The sequence below is a fragment of the Brachyistius frenatus genome, unplaced genomic scaffold (genome assembly GCF_029030835.1).
Source record: "Brachyistius frenatus isolate BFR_SWC_R1_liver_20210118 unplaced genomic scaffold, ASM2903083v1 Contig_18, whole genome shotgun sequence".
Taxonomy (NCBI): Eukaryota; Metazoa; Chordata; class Actinopteri; family Embiotocidae; genus Brachyistius; species Brachyistius frenatus.
The window spans coordinates 4,876,653-4,897,342 of NW_027210617.1; the positions used below are offsets into that span (position 1 = coordinate 4,876,653).

Genomic DNA, 20,690 nt, shown 5'->3' on the forward strand with positions numbered 1-20,690 from the left:
TAACACTTCACTCAGATCAGGCCTCCATCCTCCCCCGGAAAGTGTACCCCTATAGTTTTTGATGCTGCAGTCTAACAAACTGGTTTAACGACTACATTTCTTCATGTCCCGCCTGCAGTCGGCTACCAGTCATCACCTGCAAAACCTCATCTCAGCACTACTGGATAGATGATGTGTCTCTGCCTGAGGGCAGTGTCTTGCAAAACCTGTTGCAAAAAAGTATTTAACCAAAGCATCTACTTAAATATTTTTGTGTAAACCTGGGAAAAAAACAACAACCAGCATATTGCATATTGAAACCAAAAAAATAATGTCCATTTTCAAAATATTTTGTAACTTTTCAACTCTTCTCACTGGGAAGCTATGAATGCATGAAACAACAGGTCTCCTTCATTTTACAACTAAAATCCATAAACTACCAAGAGACCATCAGGAACAGTGATAATATACATGAAGCATTGGGAATTTCCCTTTAGAGAGGCTATGTTTATAATCTGATGTTTTATCTTTCCTTTACCACCATTTGTTTTTGGTAGGAAACCAATCCCTGGATATTTCCATTTGTTGTTGTCATGGAGATTTAAAACACAGTGGCTTATGTGAAAGTCATTGCATTTTGTCACAATATTTATTGCAGCCAAGCCTCAGGATGCTGGTATATGTCTGTTACCATAGTAATAGTTTGCTCCATGCGGAAATGATACTTGGTTACTCCTGATCAATGTAGATGATATCATACATAAATTGATTAAATAAACTGTCTGCATCCATGGGGCAAAGTACACTGTCTTTCTCATGGTTATGTTTGTCATCAGTGTCTGCAAACTATGGTGTAGAAAAACCATAATAACAACAACAAAACATGTAAGAGGTAAGCAAAGGCTGCATGACTTCAGTGCTGCTGATCAAGAATTTTAAGGACCTGAGGAGTATATCTTCCACATTTACTCACAACTTATAATTGATGGATATATGATGGCTGATTCCTTGTTGTTGTTTTTCAACTCAATAGCCTATATATAAATTATACTTTTGATTCAGAAAAAAACCCTAAAAATGATCTAGATTTGATTAAAGACAGGAAATTAATTAGGCTAATTATAGCCTATTCAATAGATGACATCAAATGTGTCGGCCAAACCCTTATTTCAAAGTCTGTTTATCTATTACACTGGCTACTGTTTTTCTGGTACATGTAGTTTGGTGCTCTCATGTAACTCCTGACACAAAATTCAGTCCGAACTGAGATCAAATCAGGCAGTATTGCGGAAACAGGACTTTAATCACCAAAACAAAACAAAAAAGAACAAGAAAAAGGAATTAGTATTTTCTTCATCAGAATAGTTCTCTATCCTTATAGAAGACTTTGGGATAGTCTTTTAAATTTTCTTAAAGCCTTAGGCTCAGGCTATTAATTTGTAATTTATAGCTATTTGTTTGCTTTTGTTTAGCCTACTTAAATTTGAATTTTCTGGAAGTGTAATTGTGTCATTAAACGGAGAAGAGGTAAAGAACAAAACAGAAGCAAACATGAGGAACAGATTTGTTCATACTTGTGGTGGTTTAAGTGTAAATAGGGTTGTACTGTACTGCAGGGTTCCTTAACTCCCCGCGCGCTCCGCTCACTCCCCCTCCTACGTTGCAAATACAACTAACCACGTGACCGCACCCGGAAGTAAGCAAGCAAGCAAGCCTGAAACGGAAAGCGTAATGACATTATAAATAAATAATTTAAAAAAAAAACATTACACACTATTTATCAGGCACTTTGGCGACTATAGACGTTTGAAGCGACACCATGAGCCAGGACTGTATCAGAAAGCTACAAAGGGCAACCGGAGAGAAGCTCGGAAAACTCAACTCTCTACGCGGTGAGTTTTCCATGTGATGCATCTGACCCTCTCGTGTAGTTCAGCGAAAAGTAAGTGTCCCGCTTTTTTTTTGCTTTCCCTGAAGGTCGAGAGGTGCAGCCTGGGGAGTTTTGGGACGTGGTGGTCGTGACTGCTGCGGACGGCGGTCAGAAAGAAGCGTACGAGCTGCAGATCAGCGAGAAAGTGGACAGAAGAGAGCTTCCTGCTGGAGTTCACTACAAGGTCTTCTCAGATCCTCCTGGATCCAAAATAGGTGGGTGAGTCAGACAGCAGTCAGCTATTTTATTTTACCGTCTTCTGTTTGTTGCTCATTGCTTTTGTAACTTGTGTTTTCAAGGGAATGGTGGCTCAACTTTGTTTGCACTGCAGCAGCTCCACGACTCCTACGGAAAGACTCTGAGCAGAATGAGAATCATCCTCATCCACGCAGGTCCTCTCTTTTCTTTTCTTTTCGTTGGTCTTAAAACATAAAATAAATCTCAAATGTATGCTGCTAAGATTGTAACTATTGCAATTTCCCAGAGCCCAATATGTCATCTTAAATGTCTTCTCCCCCCCCTCCCCTCATCTTTCAGAGGCTGCTGCTGAAACTTTTTATGGCATTTTTTTGCTTGTAAAATAACCAGAATGATCAAACAGCTATCAAAACCACTGCCAGTAAATTGTCTGACGATCAATTATTGTAACAAATGCAAGTTTTATCCTTATTTAGCAGTAAAACACTTCTGCTGCAGGGTTTACCTGGTTTCTCGAAGGTTTAGATGCCATGGTGGGGTGTGTGTGTGTGGGGGGGGGGACTAGGCAATTTCACATCATTTTGGACAATTATCATTATGATATTTATCTAAAAAATAACAATCACCAAACACTGTTGTCTGTGTAATGTGTAAAATGATTGATTAAAGAAGTGAGTGGCTTAAACATAAAGTGTATGAAAGTGACTTTGAAAAAGTACATAAAAGCATTTGAGACTTTTCTAAATATTTTCCCTCGTGCAAATAATTCCACGGTAAATTTCTCATTAGAAAGCATCACAAATGGTCAGATACTAGTGTATATGATGCACCTTCCTCTACGTAACATGTCTCACTTTTATATCCTCTCATTCTTTCAGGAGGATTCAGTCAGCGTTTGCCCAGTGCCAGCGCTACGGGAAAGATCTTCATGGCCTTGCCGCTGGGTGACCCCATCTACCAGATGCTGGAACTCAAACTGGCCATATATGTGGATTTCCCATCACACATGAAGCCCGGCGTCCTGGTGACCTGCGCAGATGACATCGAGCTCTACAGTATCGCAGAGGGGGAGAGCGTTCAGTTCGATAAACCTGGCTTCACAGCGTTAGCCCACCCCTCCCCACTCTCTGTAGGAACTGGCCACGGGGTGTTTGTGTTGGATCCTCTTGAAAGGTCTTCTCACTCGGAAATGGAGACCACTTCCTGCCTGCGCTTTCTGCACAAGCCAAACATCGATAAGATGCGAGACAGTGGAGCTGTTTGTAAGAGGCAGACTGGACTGTTTTCTGTGTCTGATACTGAATTTGTTTACACAGACAGCACCTATTATGTCGACTTTGATACCGCAAAGTCTCTTCTTAAAGTGCTGAACGAGCTTGGGCCTTTGGACTGTGAGATAGACGCGTACGGGGACTTTCTTCAAGCACTTGGCCCTAAAGCCACAATAGAGTACACCGAAAACACTGCGAATGTCACCAAAGAGGGGAGCAGTCTGGTGGAAGTCCGCCAAAAGATCTTCCGTCTCCTCAAAGGGACTCCTCTGAATGTTATTCTCCTGAACAACTCCAAGTTTTACCACATTGGAACCACGTCGGAGTACCTCTTTCACCTCACTGAGGATGAGGTCCTGAGGAGCGAGCTGGGTCTCCTGTCGTCTGCCTTCAGCGTGAACACGAATGAAAACTCTTCTGGCTCCTGCGTTATGTACAGCGTCCTTGATCCCAGTTGCTCCGTGGGAGCCGGATCAGTGGTCGAGTACTCCAGACTGGGAGCCGGGGTGTCTGTGGGGAGGGGCTCCATCGTCAGCAGCTGCCGGGTCAGTCCAGGCCTCTCGGTGCCCGATGGAGTCTTCACGCACTCGCTGTGTGTGAACCATCGGGGCCACACCAGGTTTGTAACTATCTTTTTTGGGATTAACGACAACCTGAAGCACAGCGTGGACGCCCCCGCATACATGGCAGAGCTGAGGTTTTGTGGGTTCAGCCTGCCCGAGTGTCTGTCCCGTTGGGAGATGGAGGATGAAGTCCTGAGGTTCTCCGGTGATACGTCCTGCTGTAATTTGTGGAATGCTCGTCTGTTTCCTGTTTGCTCCGATCAGGAAATCTCATACTCAACGTCTCTCAAGATGCTGGAGGCCGTCCTGAGTGGCTCTTCAAGCCCACCACCCAAGGACGCAAAGCTGCTGTCAATGCAGGAGTGTTTACAGTGTAAGAACCTGGAAGAGATGTTGAAGCTCAGGAAGGGACTGTATGATGACATCGCACAGGGGAAACTGATCAATTAAAAAAAACATGCAATATTTTTGAAGGTTTAGATTATGTGTAAAGTTTTATGTTGTCAGTATGAGTCCGGATAACAGGTTGAACCTTCATTTTAATGGTATTCTGTGTGATAATTCAATGGTCAGTTAATTTTTTAATAATCAGGACTGTGAACTTTTCTCAGCATTAAAACAGTTTGGATTTTGTCATCCAATTTAATGTATTACAATCTTTTATAAAATTCATCGTTACATTGTTTTGCAATTATGTTTTGTTGTTTCTAATTTAAAAGAAATGGATTTTTATATTTTTTTCAAAGCTTTTTGCCTTTTTATTTCTTACACATCCGTAAACATTTAAGGTCCAATGTGTAATATTCCGGGGAATTTATTAGCAGATACGGGATTTAATGTTAATAATGATGTTTTCATTAGTCAATAATCACCTGAATCAAAGAATCGTTGTATTTTCATGACTTTAAAATGAGCCCTTCATATCTACATAGTGAGCAGGTCTTCTTGCACTGAACTTGCCGTGTTTCTACGGCAGCCCAGAAGGAACAAACCAAACACTTGACTCTTGAGAGGGCCTTTGATGTTTTTCGTGAGTTTCACGGTAACCATAAATTGTCCTATATGCTTGGTGAGGGGTGTTCACTTGGTAGCAACCAGCAAAATACCACTGAATCGCACGGACTGTTCCTTTAGGAGGTGATTTGTTTTCAGGGAGTTTGTCTCAGAACAAGGACATTAGCCTTTAGAGGGACCGCTATCCGGACAGTAAAAGCAAAGGCAAAAACTCCACATTAGATTTATAGAGAGATTAGAAGTTCCAAAACTGCAAATTTAGGATAAGAATATAACTAAATAAAAATTATTGAATTAAACAAGCACGGAAGAGAATCTGAACACAACAATATGTATTGACATTTTGACCCATTTAAGCAAGTGTAACTAATAATATAAATTGCTGCATTGCAGTAATTGCTGGAACAAATTTTAATGTTATTAGTTTCCCAAATGCATGACAGGCATGACAGAAAAAAGTTGAAGAACCCCTAAAGTAGTTCAATATTTAGCAAAAGAACTTTACTCCTGCAGAGTCTCCTGCATCATACACAAGTTCCTTTAGCAGGCTTCAGCGGACAATGCAGGCCACCAATCACCTGCTTTATTTGATACTGTACGTGTATCTACGCACTGGGGAGCGAGATCAGTTGTCGTCTTTGTGAAGCATTCCACTCCGAGGTGTTTATTTTTAGCCCAAAGCCATGATCCCCCTTTATCTGGACCCGTGCAATTGTAACAGAGTGACAGATTGTATTCCCGCCTCACTCCAGTTCACCCAAACTATACAGAGAAGCAAGACACCTTCAATGGGAAATTACAAATCAAGACCATCTCAGACGTGCACAGGTACTGTTTTTATTTCACGTGTGTCTGCAGGGCTGAGAATGAGGAGGAAGAGTTTTTACTTTTAGCTGCCATCAGTGAAACAGCATTTGAACTACTTTACAACTGTTTGTGACTGACAATGACATACAGCAGTGCTCCGATTCAATGTAATATACGATTGTTCAGCTTCACATTTGAACAGCTATTTTCTATATTGATTAAATATCATGAATAAGCCATAGCAATGAAATGATTACATGTTTATAATGTTTGATCCTGATGTTGGTGTTGTGAAGATGAGTGGAAGAAGAAGGTGGGCGAGTCATACTCTGTGATCGTCGAGAAGTTGGAGGATGACTTCCAGCTTAAAGACAGTGAGCTGGTGGAGCTTAAGCTTGCTTTCAGGTGACTCAAATTCGACACTGCTAGAGGTCTGACTCATCATGTTTGATTTCTGTGTCAGTGGGTTTGTCCCTGTTCACAAGCAGGTGATGTTGATTTTTTTGTGGCTCAGCTCTGAAGAGGCTTTTCAGAAAGTGAACGTGAGCTACCGGACAGAGAAGGGGCTGTCGCTGCTGCATCTCTGCTGCGTGTGTGGAGGTATGCATGACTACCAGAGTCTATTAATAAAATGTGACAGTGGAGGGACGGATTACCATGGACTGACTGATGTTATTGTCTGTTGGTGACCTTTCCGGAGTGAGCAGCAGAAAATTAAACAGTAGAATTTAAGTGAATAGTACATAAAGGGGTATTATAAAAGTTAAAGAAATACAACTGAAAGCCACAATGAGTTTTGTTTGGGTACATTTTTGACACCATTTGTCGTATTTGTGTCCAGGGAACAAGGCCCACATGCGCACCCTGATACACAAAGGCCTGCGACCGTCTAGACTGACCAGGAATGGATTCACTGCGCTCCACCTGGCCACTTTTAAGGTGAAGCCAATCAAACTGCAAAACAGATTTCTATTGTAGGTCAAATCTGGGTCTTTGTCCTGCTTGTAATATGTCATCTGGTTGAGAGCCTTCTGAGGTTTTACCACATGGTGGAGTGCAAGTACACACAAAGCCAGTGTGGTTAGCTGCATTTTTAAATTGATTAATCGTGATGATAAGACACCAGCCGCTGTGGATGTGTTTCTGTCTTTGATTTACACGCCATAGGACAACGCTGAGCTGGTGACCGCACTCCTCCACGGCGGCTCAGACGTCCAGCAAGTGGGATACGGTGCCCTCACAGCGCTGCATGTTGCCACACTGGCTGGACATCACGAGGTGAGAGACAGTTATCAGCAGCTATGGACCATAGTGTTTTTGGTACATTGATATTTTGTCATTTTCCCCACTAGGCTGCAGATATCCTCCTACAGCATGGAGCTTATGTTAACGTTCAGGATGCTGTCTTTTTCACCCCGCTGCATATTGCTTCCTATCACGGTGACGAGCAGGTAAGTCGTGGACATTAACTCTGATGTCTTAACCTGATAATGTCTTCACCAAGGAAAAAAGCAATAACAGCAATAACAACTACTAATGTGTGTGTTTTTTTATTTTTTTTATTTTTATTGACCTCATTTTTTTAATGTAGGTCTCTACCAAACAGTTGAGAAGTCACTTTATGGTAAAAGTCAGAATACATTAACAAATGCTAAAACAGTCGAGAAAAAGTCATATAAAATGCAAACTTTTCAAACTTTTTCAACTCAGACTTGCTCATCTGTGGTCGCGCAACAAGACAAATGTTTTTGGGCATGAGATCCACTTTATTTTTGGTTGTAGAGAACCATTGTTGGTTTGCATCCAAACACAGGAAAACAAAAACAAATAAATCTAAATTACAAACCCCTATACTGCTATAAGGTTAGTAATCTGTTGGCATACCTGCATATATGTTGCCATGGAAATAATAGTATTATCAGCACTAGTTTTTCCACGTATTTGTTTTCCAGATATTTACCATAATTACGATACTTTGAAAATGTGACAGAAATGGGGCAAAATCACACTAATAGGCTATAATGCTTTCATCAAATATATAATGGAATAGCATTAAATATATTAACAGCACTGAATGTTCATAAATAACATTTATTATCATAATGTCACAAACTTTTCTCTAAAACCATTTGTTTGGATTGGATCGTTTGGAGTTTGTTTGTTTGTTTTTAAAGTAAAATATGCTCATAAAATTATTTCAGCATATGTATAATGGAATAACATTATAGCCTACATTTCATACTAACAATAAGAAATGATCAGAGGCTTTTGTTTAATTGTGTAACAAATGGTCCATTTTAATTATATGTTCTTAGCTTCACTACTTTTACCATAAAGTGACAAATTAACCGTTTGGTTGGGCGTGCTTTTAGACAATTATTTGACCCTCATTAGACTTTGGTGTGCTTCATCAAGTTACATAATGCTGTTCAGCAAGACCTCTGAAACTAGAATATATCTGGAAAAACTGTGCTTACCTTTGAAAACTTCACCAGAACGCTTCCAACTTCTGGAGTGACTTTTTTTGTTGCGGACTTCCAGTATGAAAGTCACCTGAGGAGGCATGCTATTTCAAGACACAGTGACATCTAGTGGATTTGATTAGCCTGACATACCGAAACCAAAGGGTAGAGATGGCTTAATCAGGTAAACTTGAGTTCACAACATTTCTCAAGAAGATGTTAGGACTCTAAATGTGTTGAGCAGAGCATTAAAGGGTTAACTGATAGAAATAAACTCGATAAGTCTTTTGTACGGTGCAAGTCTATAATTGCTTGAAACGGACACTTTTCTCACCTTCTAGATGGCAAAGCTGCTGCTGAAGTTTGGGGCAGATGTGAATGTGAGTGGTGAGGTGGGTGACCGGCCGCTGCACCTGGCTGCAGCCAAAGGCTTTCTTGGCATCATCAAACTGCTGATGGCTGAAGGCAGCAAAGCAAATGGTGAGACAGACACTCCAAGTGAGCTTTACTGTAGCTAAGAATCACTTGAGTTAATGGTCTGTAAAATAAAACAGCATAGGTTTTACTCACTTAACCACATGGTTGTTAAACAGCATTTAAAGGTACTATAATTCATCCACCGTCTCAACTTGCTGATTTCCCTTTTCAGAAGCTGTAGGGAAGCTCATTGAATTCTGTAGGTAACTATGATTGCAGGAATAATTGCTGACCTTCCTCTAACTTTTGTTCTCCTCTCACCAGTAAATGCTCAAGACAACGAAGATCATGTTCCTCTCCACTTCTGCGCCCGGTTTGGTCACCATGAGATCATCCGTTTCCTTCTGCAGAGCAGCTCTGAAGCACAACCGCACTCTGTCAACATCTACGGAGACACACCGCTACACTTGTAAATGATTCACAGTGTCAGAGGTCTTCTATTGGTTTCTAGTAGATGACATGAGGTGGAAATGAAGTGTTGCAATGACTGTTGTGTTTCCTCAGCGCCTGCTATAATGGCAAATTTGCAGCAGTGAAGGAGATACTACAGTTTTCTGGTGCAGATGGCCTTTCAAAGGAGAACATATTCAGTGAAACAGCACTTCACAGGTATTGTCTAGCACGCCGGCTTCATTTATAGTCTGCAAAAGACACAAATTGCTATTTACTTGTAATCCCTGTTGCTCTGAAGTGATAATGAATTCATATCTAATGAAACAGTGCATGCACCTATGGAAAGGACCTAGAGATGGTCAAATTCTTGCTGACCCAGAACGCGATGAACATCAACCATCAGGGCAGAGATGGACACACAGGTGACTCTTCACATGCACTAAAACTAGCATAACACCTCTGTTTACCTTGGCAAACTTAAATCGTCATTCCCTGCTCCGAGTTTCACCTTTCGTGCGTTTGTTCAGCTCTACACAGCGCCTGTTTCCACGGCCACATCCGCATGGTGCAGTTTTTGCTGGACAGCGGGGCAGACATGAACCTGGTTGCCTGTGACCCCAGCAGGTCCAGTGGGGAGAAAGACGAGCAGACGTGCCTGATGTGGGCTTATGAAAAAGGTGTGTTTATATGAATATAAACTTGAATGTTAATAAAAAAAATCAAATAAAACCCCGTTACCACTCACTCATTGTGTTTTCTAGGTCATGATGCCATTGTCACCTTACTAAAACACTACAAGCGTCCAGATGACTCTCCCTGCAATGAGTACTCCCAGCCAGGAGGGGGTGAGTCACTATGTTTGACATTTTCATCTGGAATAAAATCCCCCAAGGTCTCACGCTAACAAGTCTGAATATTTATCTCCTCCAGATGGGTCCTACGTTTCTGTCCCGTCTCCTCTTGGAAAGATCAAAAGCATGACTAAAGGTAGTGAGGTGGAGCGAAGCACAGCAGATTTCCTACATCACTGTCAGCTCACTTGACAGCATACACTGCGTCTGTTGCCAGGGGAAGGAGCTTAGCTGCTGCGGATAACACTTGGTTTCTGTCTGTCCCTGTGAAAATTGGGCTGGTGTGAACTTCAGATCCACTTTCGGCATAATATCAGAGAAATTAATTGATAAGAATTTAAACCTTCAAACCTTCTTAATATCGAGGGTTAAATAAAGAAAATGATGCTAGTTGGCCTGAAAAGGGCAACAAGCTCATGTGGGGGTAGATGGGACATCATTAACACTGAACTGCAAAAATCAATGAAACTATATTCACTATAGGTGTCAAACATGGTACTTAAGCCAAAATTTGTACAACTAATAAATACTTTAAACCTATTCTAATTGGCTTTTGATAGTACATATGATTTGTGCATGATTCCATACCAATGCCCTAAACCCTCACCATTATGTGAATATTATCTTAATTACGCTCTTCCCATGCTTTTCAAATAGAAGTTATTATCAAATCTGCCTGTTTTAGGTTCACCTGGAAGTAAGTCAAAAACAGCAACATGGTGACTTCCTGTGCGCTTACTGATAATAATGCACTAAACTCTCTTTTCAGAAAAAGCAGAAGTTCTGGTGCTCAGGGCCAGCCTCCCATCTCATTTCCACCTTCAGCTGTCTGAGCTGGAGTTTAATGAAATTATTGGATCAGGTGGTTTCATTTTCCTTTTTATTTTTCCCGTCAACTAATGTGCCTACAAATTGGACAATATGATTGATAACCGCATGTGTTTCACACAGGCTCCTTTGGAAGAGTTTACAGAGGCAAATGCAGGAACAAAATTGTCGCCATAAAACGGTATTTGTTCACGTGATTTTCCATCCCTTCTCTGGCAAAAGAAACGGAAAACTGATCAGTTTATCAATCTTCTTTCTCCTCTGTAGCTATCGAGCCAACACGTACTGCTCAAAATCAGACGTGGACATGTTCTGCAGAGAGGTTTCCATCCTGTGTCGCCTCAATCACCCCTGTATCATCCAGTTTGTGGGCGCATGTCTGGACGACCCCAGTCAGTTTGCCATCGTCACCCAGTACATCTCTGGAGGCTCATTGTTTTCCCTGCTGCACGAGCAGAAGAGGTGAGGAATTTCACATCCCAAATATTGACACACACTCACATGTTTGTCTCACTATCCTCATGCGGACAACACATTGACACAATCCATTCACTGGCCCCCTTACCCTAATTCTAATGTTAACAATCACCGCTAAATGCCCAACCTTAACCTAACTCCAACCCTAACCCTAAAACCACATCTTCACTCTCAAAAGGCAGACTCTGCCCTTGGGGACCTAAATATTTGTCCCCACAGTGCACACGCGTTGGTCTTTCAATCTTTGCGAGGACACTCGTTGACTTGATTCACTCCCTCGCTTCTTACCGTAACCTAAACCATCACAACTATGAGCTTAACCGCAACCTAAACCTAATTCTAACCTCAACTTTAAAACCGAATCTTAACCCTAAAATTGCCTTTAAAGTTGTGAGGACCAGCCTAAATATCCTCACAATGTGTGTTTGTCCTTATATTTATGACACATAATTCTAAAAAGACGTGCAGACACACACACACACACACACACACACACACACACACACACACACACACACACACACACACACACACACACACACACACACACACACACACACACACACACACACACACACACAAGCGACTAACAACGGCAGCAAAAGGGATAATTTGAAGTAAGGTAGTATCTGTTGCATGGCTATTGTATTGCATTGTGCCAAGCTACTTCTAAACTAAAGGAAGAAAGCCTAAACAACTAGGTAGGAGTTCTGGTGCTGTGAGGCGTGTTACTATCAGGGCATACGTGCTGCTAAATAAGATTTAAAAAGAGGCCAAACTACTGAAAGTAGTTGCTTAATGCCTTAGAAGCACATGTTTGCGCAGCAGAGCTGTTTCAGCTCTCATTATCATCCTTGGAAGCTAACCAGTCGCTCCCCCTCAGCCGTGATCATCATTGATCCAGATGAAGTATTCTGCTAACCGTGTGGGGCCAGGTGTTGTCTTTATAGACTGTCCTATTGATCTGTGTAAAGTGCTACGTGTGATTGGCAGGGGCCATTGATCTGCCACTAAGTGGTTGCTGCTTTAATGATGTGTCAATGGACAGGCTTATCGACCTGCAGTCCAAGCTCATCATTGCCATTGACGTGGCCAAGGGCATGGAGTACCTGCACAACCTCACCCAGCCTATCATCCACAGGGACCTCAACAGGTAGGTGCCACACTAATAACGTGTGTGGTGGGACGGTATTGGCAGTGTGAAATAACTGTTGTCATCGCAAATAACACACGTTTTCCTTCCAGTCACAATATTCTGCTTTATGAGGACGGACATGCAGTGGTGGCTGATTTTGGAGGTAATCAAACACACTAACTGCAATGTTTTATTTGCTCTACATGGAAAATAAAAGCTGCATTAACCACATTTTCCACACCAGCATTGAATAAAATACTTAAATGAATGAGAGACTGTCTTTGGATCTACATCGCCAATAACAGCTTTGTCAACTAGTGGTAATAAAGTCAGACTTTTTGCCAGAAGAAATAAGTAAACATTTGTAAGAGGAAGAATTTGTTGATTTCATCAGCAATAAAACTCACTTATGCTCTACTGAAACCACTACACATTTACCTGCAGACTCGCAGCTATAAAACAGTTGTTTAGTGATTAAACTTATTACACAAGCTGTACACAACCTGCTTGTTTCACCAAGGTCTCCTCTGGGTTTAGCCGTTTTTCTTTTACTTTATCTCGTCTGTTTTCTGACATACATCCCTCCTGCAAACCTGTGGATGAGCCGCCACCCCCTCGCACAGTTCATTTGTCCACCGCAGCGCAAAGCCCGACCCACGTGAATAATTCAATAATCTGACCTGAACCAATAAGGTCCTGACTGCTAAGGCTGTAAAATACAAATTCAAGTGTTTAGACATTTACAAACTTCAAATACATCATAATCTTAAATAGACAGCGCATCAAAATGAGGCTTCAGTGAGCAAAGATGTCTCATTGTGTTAAATGACTCCTGCCCTCCGGTATTGTACGTGTTCACATTTTGATTTATTTGTATATTTATATGACATATGTGTTCATTTGAAACTGAGATCTGTTCACAAGTGGTCACTCATGACACATGTGGAGATGCATGATAATGCCAGGCGTGCACACATGTACTTAAAGCTGGCCACTTGTAATCGGATCACTCAAGGTGGATAATAATGCCAGGTGTGCTGGGGGCCTCTAAATAACCTACACTCTGAAAATAGTGCTCCCCCCAGGAGCAGAGAGATATACGGGTTCAACCAGACCATTCGGAGTCACTGAGTCACTTTATGACAGTTCTCTACTTGTGCTGCTGTAACACTATGTTTGATCAGAAATTATATTGTGGGAGGACATTGATATATGATATTTTTGCTGTCACCCGTACTTGTTTCCCCCTTCCTCTGCAGAATCCAGATTTCTACAGTCTGTGAATGAGGATAACATGACCAAGCAGCCAGGGGTCAGTACTGTTTCCTCCTTTTGATTTATTTGATGACACACATAAAACCTTATGGAAAGAGTTTTCTGCCCCTCTTCAGCCAAATAACGCTCACACCATCTACAGCAATCATAAAGGATAAGACCTTTTGGAAAAAAAAGTGAATGCAGTTATTTTGTCGGCGTTCAAGCCAGAGCTTCTTCTGGCACCAGCCATCAATTACCCGCCAGCTAAAAAAGAAAACTGCCTTCATGCAGATTTTGTCTGAATGTGCTGACTCAATACTACGCAGAGTGCTTGGCCTGCAGTTTGGTGTTAAGTGTGTTACATCTCTCGGGAGCTGCTTGTTGTGACGAACTACTTGCCCTTGCTGGGACGGTGTTTATGTCAGTAATTGGGCCTCATCTCGTGTGTGTTGCCAAAGGCCTGACTTAGTGTCTTAAAAATACTTTAAAATCTTCAAAATGTTATGCTTCTTTAAACCCAGTCTGTTTCCTGTTTCCCACTTGCTGTCTTCATGTGTGTTTGTGCAGAACCTGCGCTGGATGGCTCCGGAGGTGTTCACCCAGTGCACTCGCTACTCTGTGAAGGCTGACATGTTCAGCTACGCCCTTTGTCTGTGGGAGCTGCTCACTGGAGAAATTCCCTTCGCTCACTTGAAACCTGGTATTTTTTTCTATTCAAAATAGTCTTGTGTGCCACAACGTCCCTTGATGTAACCACGAGCTCGCGACTTCTGTTTGAAGGCAGCATTAGTCTGGAAACTATCTTTTCTCAGCAACTCCGATGGGCAGACCAATCGGTGACCTGTGGGGGTGGCTAAGTGCGACTACACTGAAGTCAGGCGTTTGTTTCGAAATGTAGTTTCAATAGTGTTGACAGTGGAAGAGCTGGATAAAGCAATACAAACAGTTGTAGCGATGATACAAAAATATCATATCAAGGAAATGTAGACTAGGCGAGTACAATTTCTAAAATAAAAAAAAAGTCTCCAAAAGTCATTTACCGGGTCGTACACTGGTATCCGTTGTTAACAGTTTGGTGAGTTTTGGCGCACAGCAGATATTATATGGCGGTCAATGTCAATTGGTAAAAGGCTGCCCTGATAGTTTAGAAATTAACCTGAGGTCTACGAACATTAGGATTCAACGACTGGAAACGATCCTCAACAGAGGGTGGCAGACCCATATATTCACACAGTGACTGCGGTTCTGGTAACACCAGGCTAGCTAATATTTGCTTATTAGGGAGGAAACACAAAGTAAAAAAAAACATTTGGCCTATATCCAGTATAGATTGAAAACAAATACAAAACAGGTCAGGTAACACTTTACATCATTGTACAACTAAATTGAAAATGCTCTTTTGTCCTCAGCTGCTGCAGCAGCAGATATGGCTTATCATCACATCCGGCCTCCTATTGGCTACTCCATCCCCAAACCCATCTCTGCACTTCTGATGAGAGGCTGGAACTCCAGTCCAGAGGTGAACAAATTTCACCTTTTCCTGAACTTCATTTGAGCTCTGATTATACATTTGAAACACTGGTACACTATCTAGTTTTAGCCACCATGTTCTACACTGCCCGGCATAAACTCAACTCTAATCTCATCCATGTCGTTAGACGTACTGAAGCTCTGAGAGGCAAATGATGCCGAGTCAGCAGCTCCTTCCATGCACATGCAGCAGTAATGAATGAGAGAGGCCGATCCCCAGATGATACATAATTGCATGGCTGTTCACATTTAGTAGCACGCAGGACCTGAATGATCATCCCTCTGTGCTGTGATGGTCACAATTAGCCAATGATCTTTCTTTCTTTTTTCTTTTTTTTTCCTTTTTCCATTGGCCTCATTAAGACATTATTACATGGCCGGGCATGCTGGCACATTGCTCCCTCTGTGGTGCAGCTCCTTCCTGTTTGCTAGTTAGGATTGTCAACCAGTCACCTGTTTACGTACACGTCTCCCTTTGTGACCAACTCGTCCCAGTGCAAATTCATGAAAACGTTTTATTCAATAAGAGCCATAACAGGGCTACCACGAGACTTCACATGCTCGCAACTCTCCTCACCCGTACAATACATTAGATCTCGTGTCGGTTTTAAACTTGGACGTGTTGCACTTTATACAGTGAGATGTATCTGCTAAAGCCTGACAGAGACTTTGACTGGACGCTGTAACATTCAGAAAAACAACTGTGACGTCTGTGTAGGCTTCTAAAATTACCACTTACATACATACATACATACCTGTAAAGCAGAGACACCAAAAAAAATTAGCAAAGGAGCATTAAAAGTTACAAATTAACTTTTAATTTTAAAATTAAATGAAAAAGGGGCATTTAAAAGTTGGTTGCATCATGACGTGTTTTCTCATTGTTTCCCTGTGTTTTACTTGTCTGGGTTTGATTTATTGAAATGCAGACAGAGCATGGCCCCTGTCTGAGGACGTGATGTATAATTGAACAGCTCCGAGGTGGCACTGTTTGTTCTTTCACTGAGAGCCAAGAGATCTGAGGACTGCTTTTTGAAGCAGAGTTCACCTTTGCTTCATGTGTGGGTGGACTAAAACAAGCTGAATATACAGGCCGGTGTGAGAGAGAACGCACCTGTGTGTGTGTGTGTGTGTGTGTGTGTGTGTGTGTGTGTGTGTGTGTGTGTGCGCTGTGGGATACACTTGATTCATTTGAGTGTTTGGTATTGAAGCCCATTGCTTTTTCCAAGTTTAGGACAGACCTGAATTCTCCGAAGTGGTCTCCAACCTGGAGGAATGCCTGTGCAATGTTGAGGTATATAATATCCTACATATTCTTAATTCCTTTAACGCTGCCGTGCATGAAACAGATGTTTCAAATGATCTCAACTATGGCTGTATTTCTGCTGGCATGTGTCCCAGCTGATGTCCCCAGCCTCCAGTAACAGCAGCGGCTCCCTGTCACCCTCCTCCTCCTCCGACTGTCTGCTCGGGCGAGGAGGGCCCGGCCGGAGCCACGTGGCCGCCCTGCGCTCCCGTTTCGAACTCGAGTACGCCCTCAACACTCGCGCCTATGCCTTCTGGACTCAGAAGTACGAGAGCTCAAGCATCTGCGTAGACAGGTGAGAGTCAAGAGGGTGAGAATTATTTACTACACAGTGGGCTCACTCACACTAAGCCACCAAGCTGCCTGTGGTTTAGGTCTTAATCGGTTTAAGTTGTTTTTATGAAGCTTTGCTGATGGCAATGATTAAGTTGGGTAGTTATCTGGGTCTCTTGAGTGGCACACAATTTAACAACAGCTGCAGCTTCTTTCTTTGGCCAGTTTACCTCAAGTATTGTTAGAATTCACAGGCAGTAAACATTTTTATGAACTGAAATACTCTTTATGAGATTAGTTAGATACTGATTATATGGTGAAACTAGGAGGGGATTCAGTGAGCAGAAGGCCAATAGTCCACTCTTCTGTGGTATGCAAATCTGAAACTGCAACCACTACATACTGTATGTCTGGATAAATTCACAATTCGCCTCACATAACCACTGTCCCCGAGCGCTCCACATTGATGTACTAGCCATTGTGCAAGCGGACGTGTTGGTGGGCTTGTAAACGGTCAAAAACATCATAAAATGTTTACTAGTCCTCTCTGTGTGCCGGTCACTCTGGGTGTGCATGAGAGGGTGCTAAGTCAAGGGCTGAATTTCTTTCCTACATGTCTGGAGCGCCACAACGTCTGTTCACTGTATGAAGTTGGAACAGGTCCAGGTGTATCCCAGAGGATTACTGGTGCTCTTGATTGATTGTGATAAAGAGTCATTGTATTTCCAGAATGGCCTATGTTTTGTCACTATTGAAGGTTTCTGCCATCCACAGGATTTTAAGATGTGTGGCATTCAGTAGGCCTAATGCCTTATCTCGCAATGTTAAAGAAAGTCAAAAATAATTAATTAATTAATTCAGCCCCTTGATTCAGAACCACTCCAAAATGTAATGTATAGTTCCTTGGCCCATGTTACACCCTTCCACCAAGTTCAATGAATATTAGGCCAGTAGTTTTTCTGTATTCCTGCTGACAATCAGACAAACAAACCACATCAGAGCTCTACATGAATAAAATTAAGAAAAAGTATTTAACAAAGAAAATCTTAGTAAAAAAAGACAACATTCCTGTTTTATTATCAACTTTATGCTTGACTTTTTCACTTAATTCTCGAAATGCAGAATAAAAAAAAACTTCCTCTTCCTTTTTTTCCTTCATGGTCAATTCTAGATTATCCTCATTTTGGTACAAATTCTGTTAACACGCTAAACAAGTCTTATCCTAGTAACATTTTAACCAATTAGGATATTTGGAGTGTAGTTGCTCGGACACCAAACAGGAAACAAAGGAAATGCAATAAAACATGCATGGCATGCTGACTGACAAGAAAGGCTTCTGTTAGACGCCTGGCTTTGAGCCTCCATGCTGTGTGTAGGGGTCTCAGTGTATATGTGTGTGTGTGTGTGTGTGTGTGTGTGTGAGAAGAGTCGCAGCCTGGTAACAATTGCTATGAGCTCAGTAACAAGCGGTGGGGTTATTGTGGTGTGGTATTCACTTCCCTGGCACTCGATCTGTGCTTATTTTCAAAACAAGTGCAAATTTTACCCCAGTTAATTTAACTTTATGTGGCACCAAATGTTCAAATGCTGAACATAGTTCAGTTCCCTATAAAATAATGTCACTGTTCATTTAAAAAAAAAAAAAAAAAATAAAAAGATTTTCCTTTAATTTATGAAGTGTTGTACAGTTTTTTTTCTGGTGTCACTTCTTTAAACCTGTCATCAATTTTGTATACGGGACTCTTGCAGAGAAAGGGAAAGCAGGCTGGTATTGAGGCTTTCATCACATATTGAATTTCTTCTGCTTGTATCTGACTTCATCTCATCTCATCTCGTCTTTCTCCATGTAAATGTAGCAGTATATTCCAGGAAGAGTATTGTTTTGCAGTAGAGTAATGAATGAGCTTCTTCATTTTACTTTTCAGCGAGCGACGTCGAGCATCTGGAGGCCTTTCACTGGAGGAACTAAGGAGGAACATGCAGTTTTCTCCCATCGATCGAAACGGTTTGTGTGCTAAATACGTGTTTACTGATACTGTATAATAACAGTGATTATTTTTGAAAGTTAAGCTGGGAGAAGGAACATTTTTTCAGCCGGAGCATTTTTTTCCTTCCTATTAAACAATAAAGCTCTGCTCTTAAGTAAAACACAGTAATTTAAAGAAGGAAGGTTATGCTATTCTGTAGTTTTTCTTATTGACAAGAAATATCACTGGAAGACCAGAAACAACAAAGAAATGTCTGTCAGAGTTTGTGGCAATCTGCTCCAAATAAACAGTCACAAAAACAGAGTTTGATTTTTGAAAAAGAGAAACGGGTAATTTCCAGAAAACTCGGGGCTAAAACAAGAGGGAATTATTTTCAGGGACGGATGAATGCACTGTACATCGAGAGCTCTGGCAGCAGGGTGACGTAGTGAGCATGAGCTGGGAATGACTCTTTCAGTCATCCCCGGTTAGCGTAAATCAATCATCTGTTTTGGTCTTTTCGCGAGATTTATTTTTTAATCACAATAATGTAGAATATTAACAGCAGTAATGTTGCCACTGTTATTACTTAAAAAGGAAGCTTACCAGGAGTCGGGGCGTCACTGCCGTTGTTCATTTGTCTTTCTCTCAGGATACGTGTCTGATCCGATGAGCACCATGAGATTCTGCTCCTCCTTCAGCAGCAGCGGCAGCTTCGAGGACAGTAACTGAACCCACGTGGAGCTCCGAGCCCTTTTCTAATCTCACCTTAGAAGTTCAGAGTATTTTGTGAATTCATTTTAAACCTGCAGTGCAGAACCTTTGCCTCCCACTTTTCGTCAGTGAGAGTAATTAAAACTCTACCGACACTTCACGGAGTAGGCTTCGCCTTAGCCCTCTCCGTCAGTATGTCGCGGCTGTAAAATAGCAGATGAACCGTTTAGTGTGTCAAAACTCCCTTGAAATGACTTGTTTCGTTCTTACAATTTGATCTATTTGGTCTGACAACATTTGGAAAATCTAGAAGAGCTGCAGGATTTCATTATTTTATCCCCATTCAAGTTAGCTGAACCTGATGTAGCTAGTTTGGTCATTGGTAGACTCTGGTGCGCATGCTCTGAGCACACCTAGTATGTATTCATCCTGACCAGCGTGGGGAATGTCTCGCTAGACACCAGATTTAAAAACTCTGTGTACTGTGAAATACAGAGAGATCTATTTGATGGTGAAAGGCTTAATCATGTACGCCTTTCGGAACGTAATGGACATTCATTTATATGTAAAAGTCCTGCACTATACCTCTAGGTGACATTTAACAAAGTCGGACGTCGGAAATACTGCTAAGTAACTTTCTGGATAACTCAATATTTGGTTGTAACATTTGGTAAATGGTTGACTTGATTGTGAATTGTACACTATTACAATATCTTTAATCCTGTGTAATACTATAATCATTTATTACATACAGGTACAAAAAGGTGTGTATTATCTTTTGTGTTCATGGTTTGCATTCATTTGAAATACAAAATGAATTTCGATGTAAACGCATCTGCATTTTTTTTTTTTTTTTGTCAACAAAAAGGCAGAAAGTCACGTCTGTGCTCACGTTTTTATTTTTTAAATGGCCAAATCACACAAGTGCTCAGTGGTTGACAGATATCAAATGAAACCTTAACAACCCCAAACTAGCCATAAAAACAAGCTTAAAAGACAATACAAATTGACATGAATTATATCATAAATGGAGGTAGTGCTAGCAGCAACCAAACAAATCATCATCAGCCTAATGAGGAAGATGAAACTTTGTGTTCCTCTTGTTCGACTGCATTTTCCTCTACGTACTGTTGCCGATTAACTCCATCTGACCGCTGACTGAAATATTCATCAACATCAAGACACAGTTCATTTACGGATCTCTGTTCTAAGCTGAAGCACTTGTTTCCAGTCAGTGGAAATGTAAAGTGTTCTCGGG

At 41.5% G+C, this 20,690-nt stretch overlaps 2 protein-coding genes across 3 annotated transcripts; both read left to right on the forward strand.

Moving 5' to 3' along the window:
• Window positions 1-1,684: 1,684 nt before the first annotated feature.
• Window positions 1,685-4,578, forward strand: fpgt (fucose-1-phosphate guanylyltransferase). Its single transcript, XM_069695035.1, has 4 exons — window positions 1,685-1,871; window positions 1,957-2,124; window positions 2,209-2,301; window positions 2,986-4,578. Exons 1-4 carry the CDS (start codon window positions 1,799-1,801, stop codon window positions 4,389-4,391), a joined length of 1,740 nt encoding a protein of 579 aa, XP_069551136.1. The 5' UTR covers window positions 1,685-1,798; the 3' UTR covers window positions 4,392-4,578.
• A 938-nt stretch (window positions 4,579-5,516) lies between these two features.
• Window positions 5,517-20,322, forward strand: tnni3k (TNNI3 interacting kinase). 2 transcript variants are annotated; one of them, XM_069695030.1, is made up of 25 exons: window positions 5,517-5,783; window positions 6,059-6,167; window positions 6,277-6,362; window positions 6,604-6,701; window positions 6,930-7,040; window positions 7,115-7,213; window positions 8,566-8,704; window positions 8,966-9,110; window positions 9,206-9,310; window positions 9,422-9,516; window positions 9,622-9,771; window positions 9,856-9,939; window positions 10,025-10,081; window positions 10,715-10,807; window positions 10,897-10,954; window positions 11,041-11,235; window positions 12,299-12,403; window positions 12,496-12,548; window positions 13,645-13,697; window positions 14,210-14,342; window positions 15,052-15,161; window positions 16,407-16,466; window positions 16,574-16,743; window positions 18,677-18,756; window positions 19,371-20,322. In XM_069695030.1, the coding sequence occupies exons 1-25, from the start codon at window positions 5,639-5,641 to the stop codon at window positions 19,448-19,450; spliced, it is 2,613 nt and encodes an 870-aa protein (XP_069551131.1). In that variant the 5' UTR covers window positions 5,517-5,638; the 3' UTR covers window positions 19,451-20,322. The 2 variants fall into 2 exon arrangements, with proteins under 2 accessions (XP_069551131.1, XP_069551129.1); XM_069695028.1 differs by having other exon boundaries at window positions 5,520-5,783; window positions 16,574-16,773.
• The last annotated feature ends 368 nt before the right edge of the window (window positions 20,323-20,690 follow it).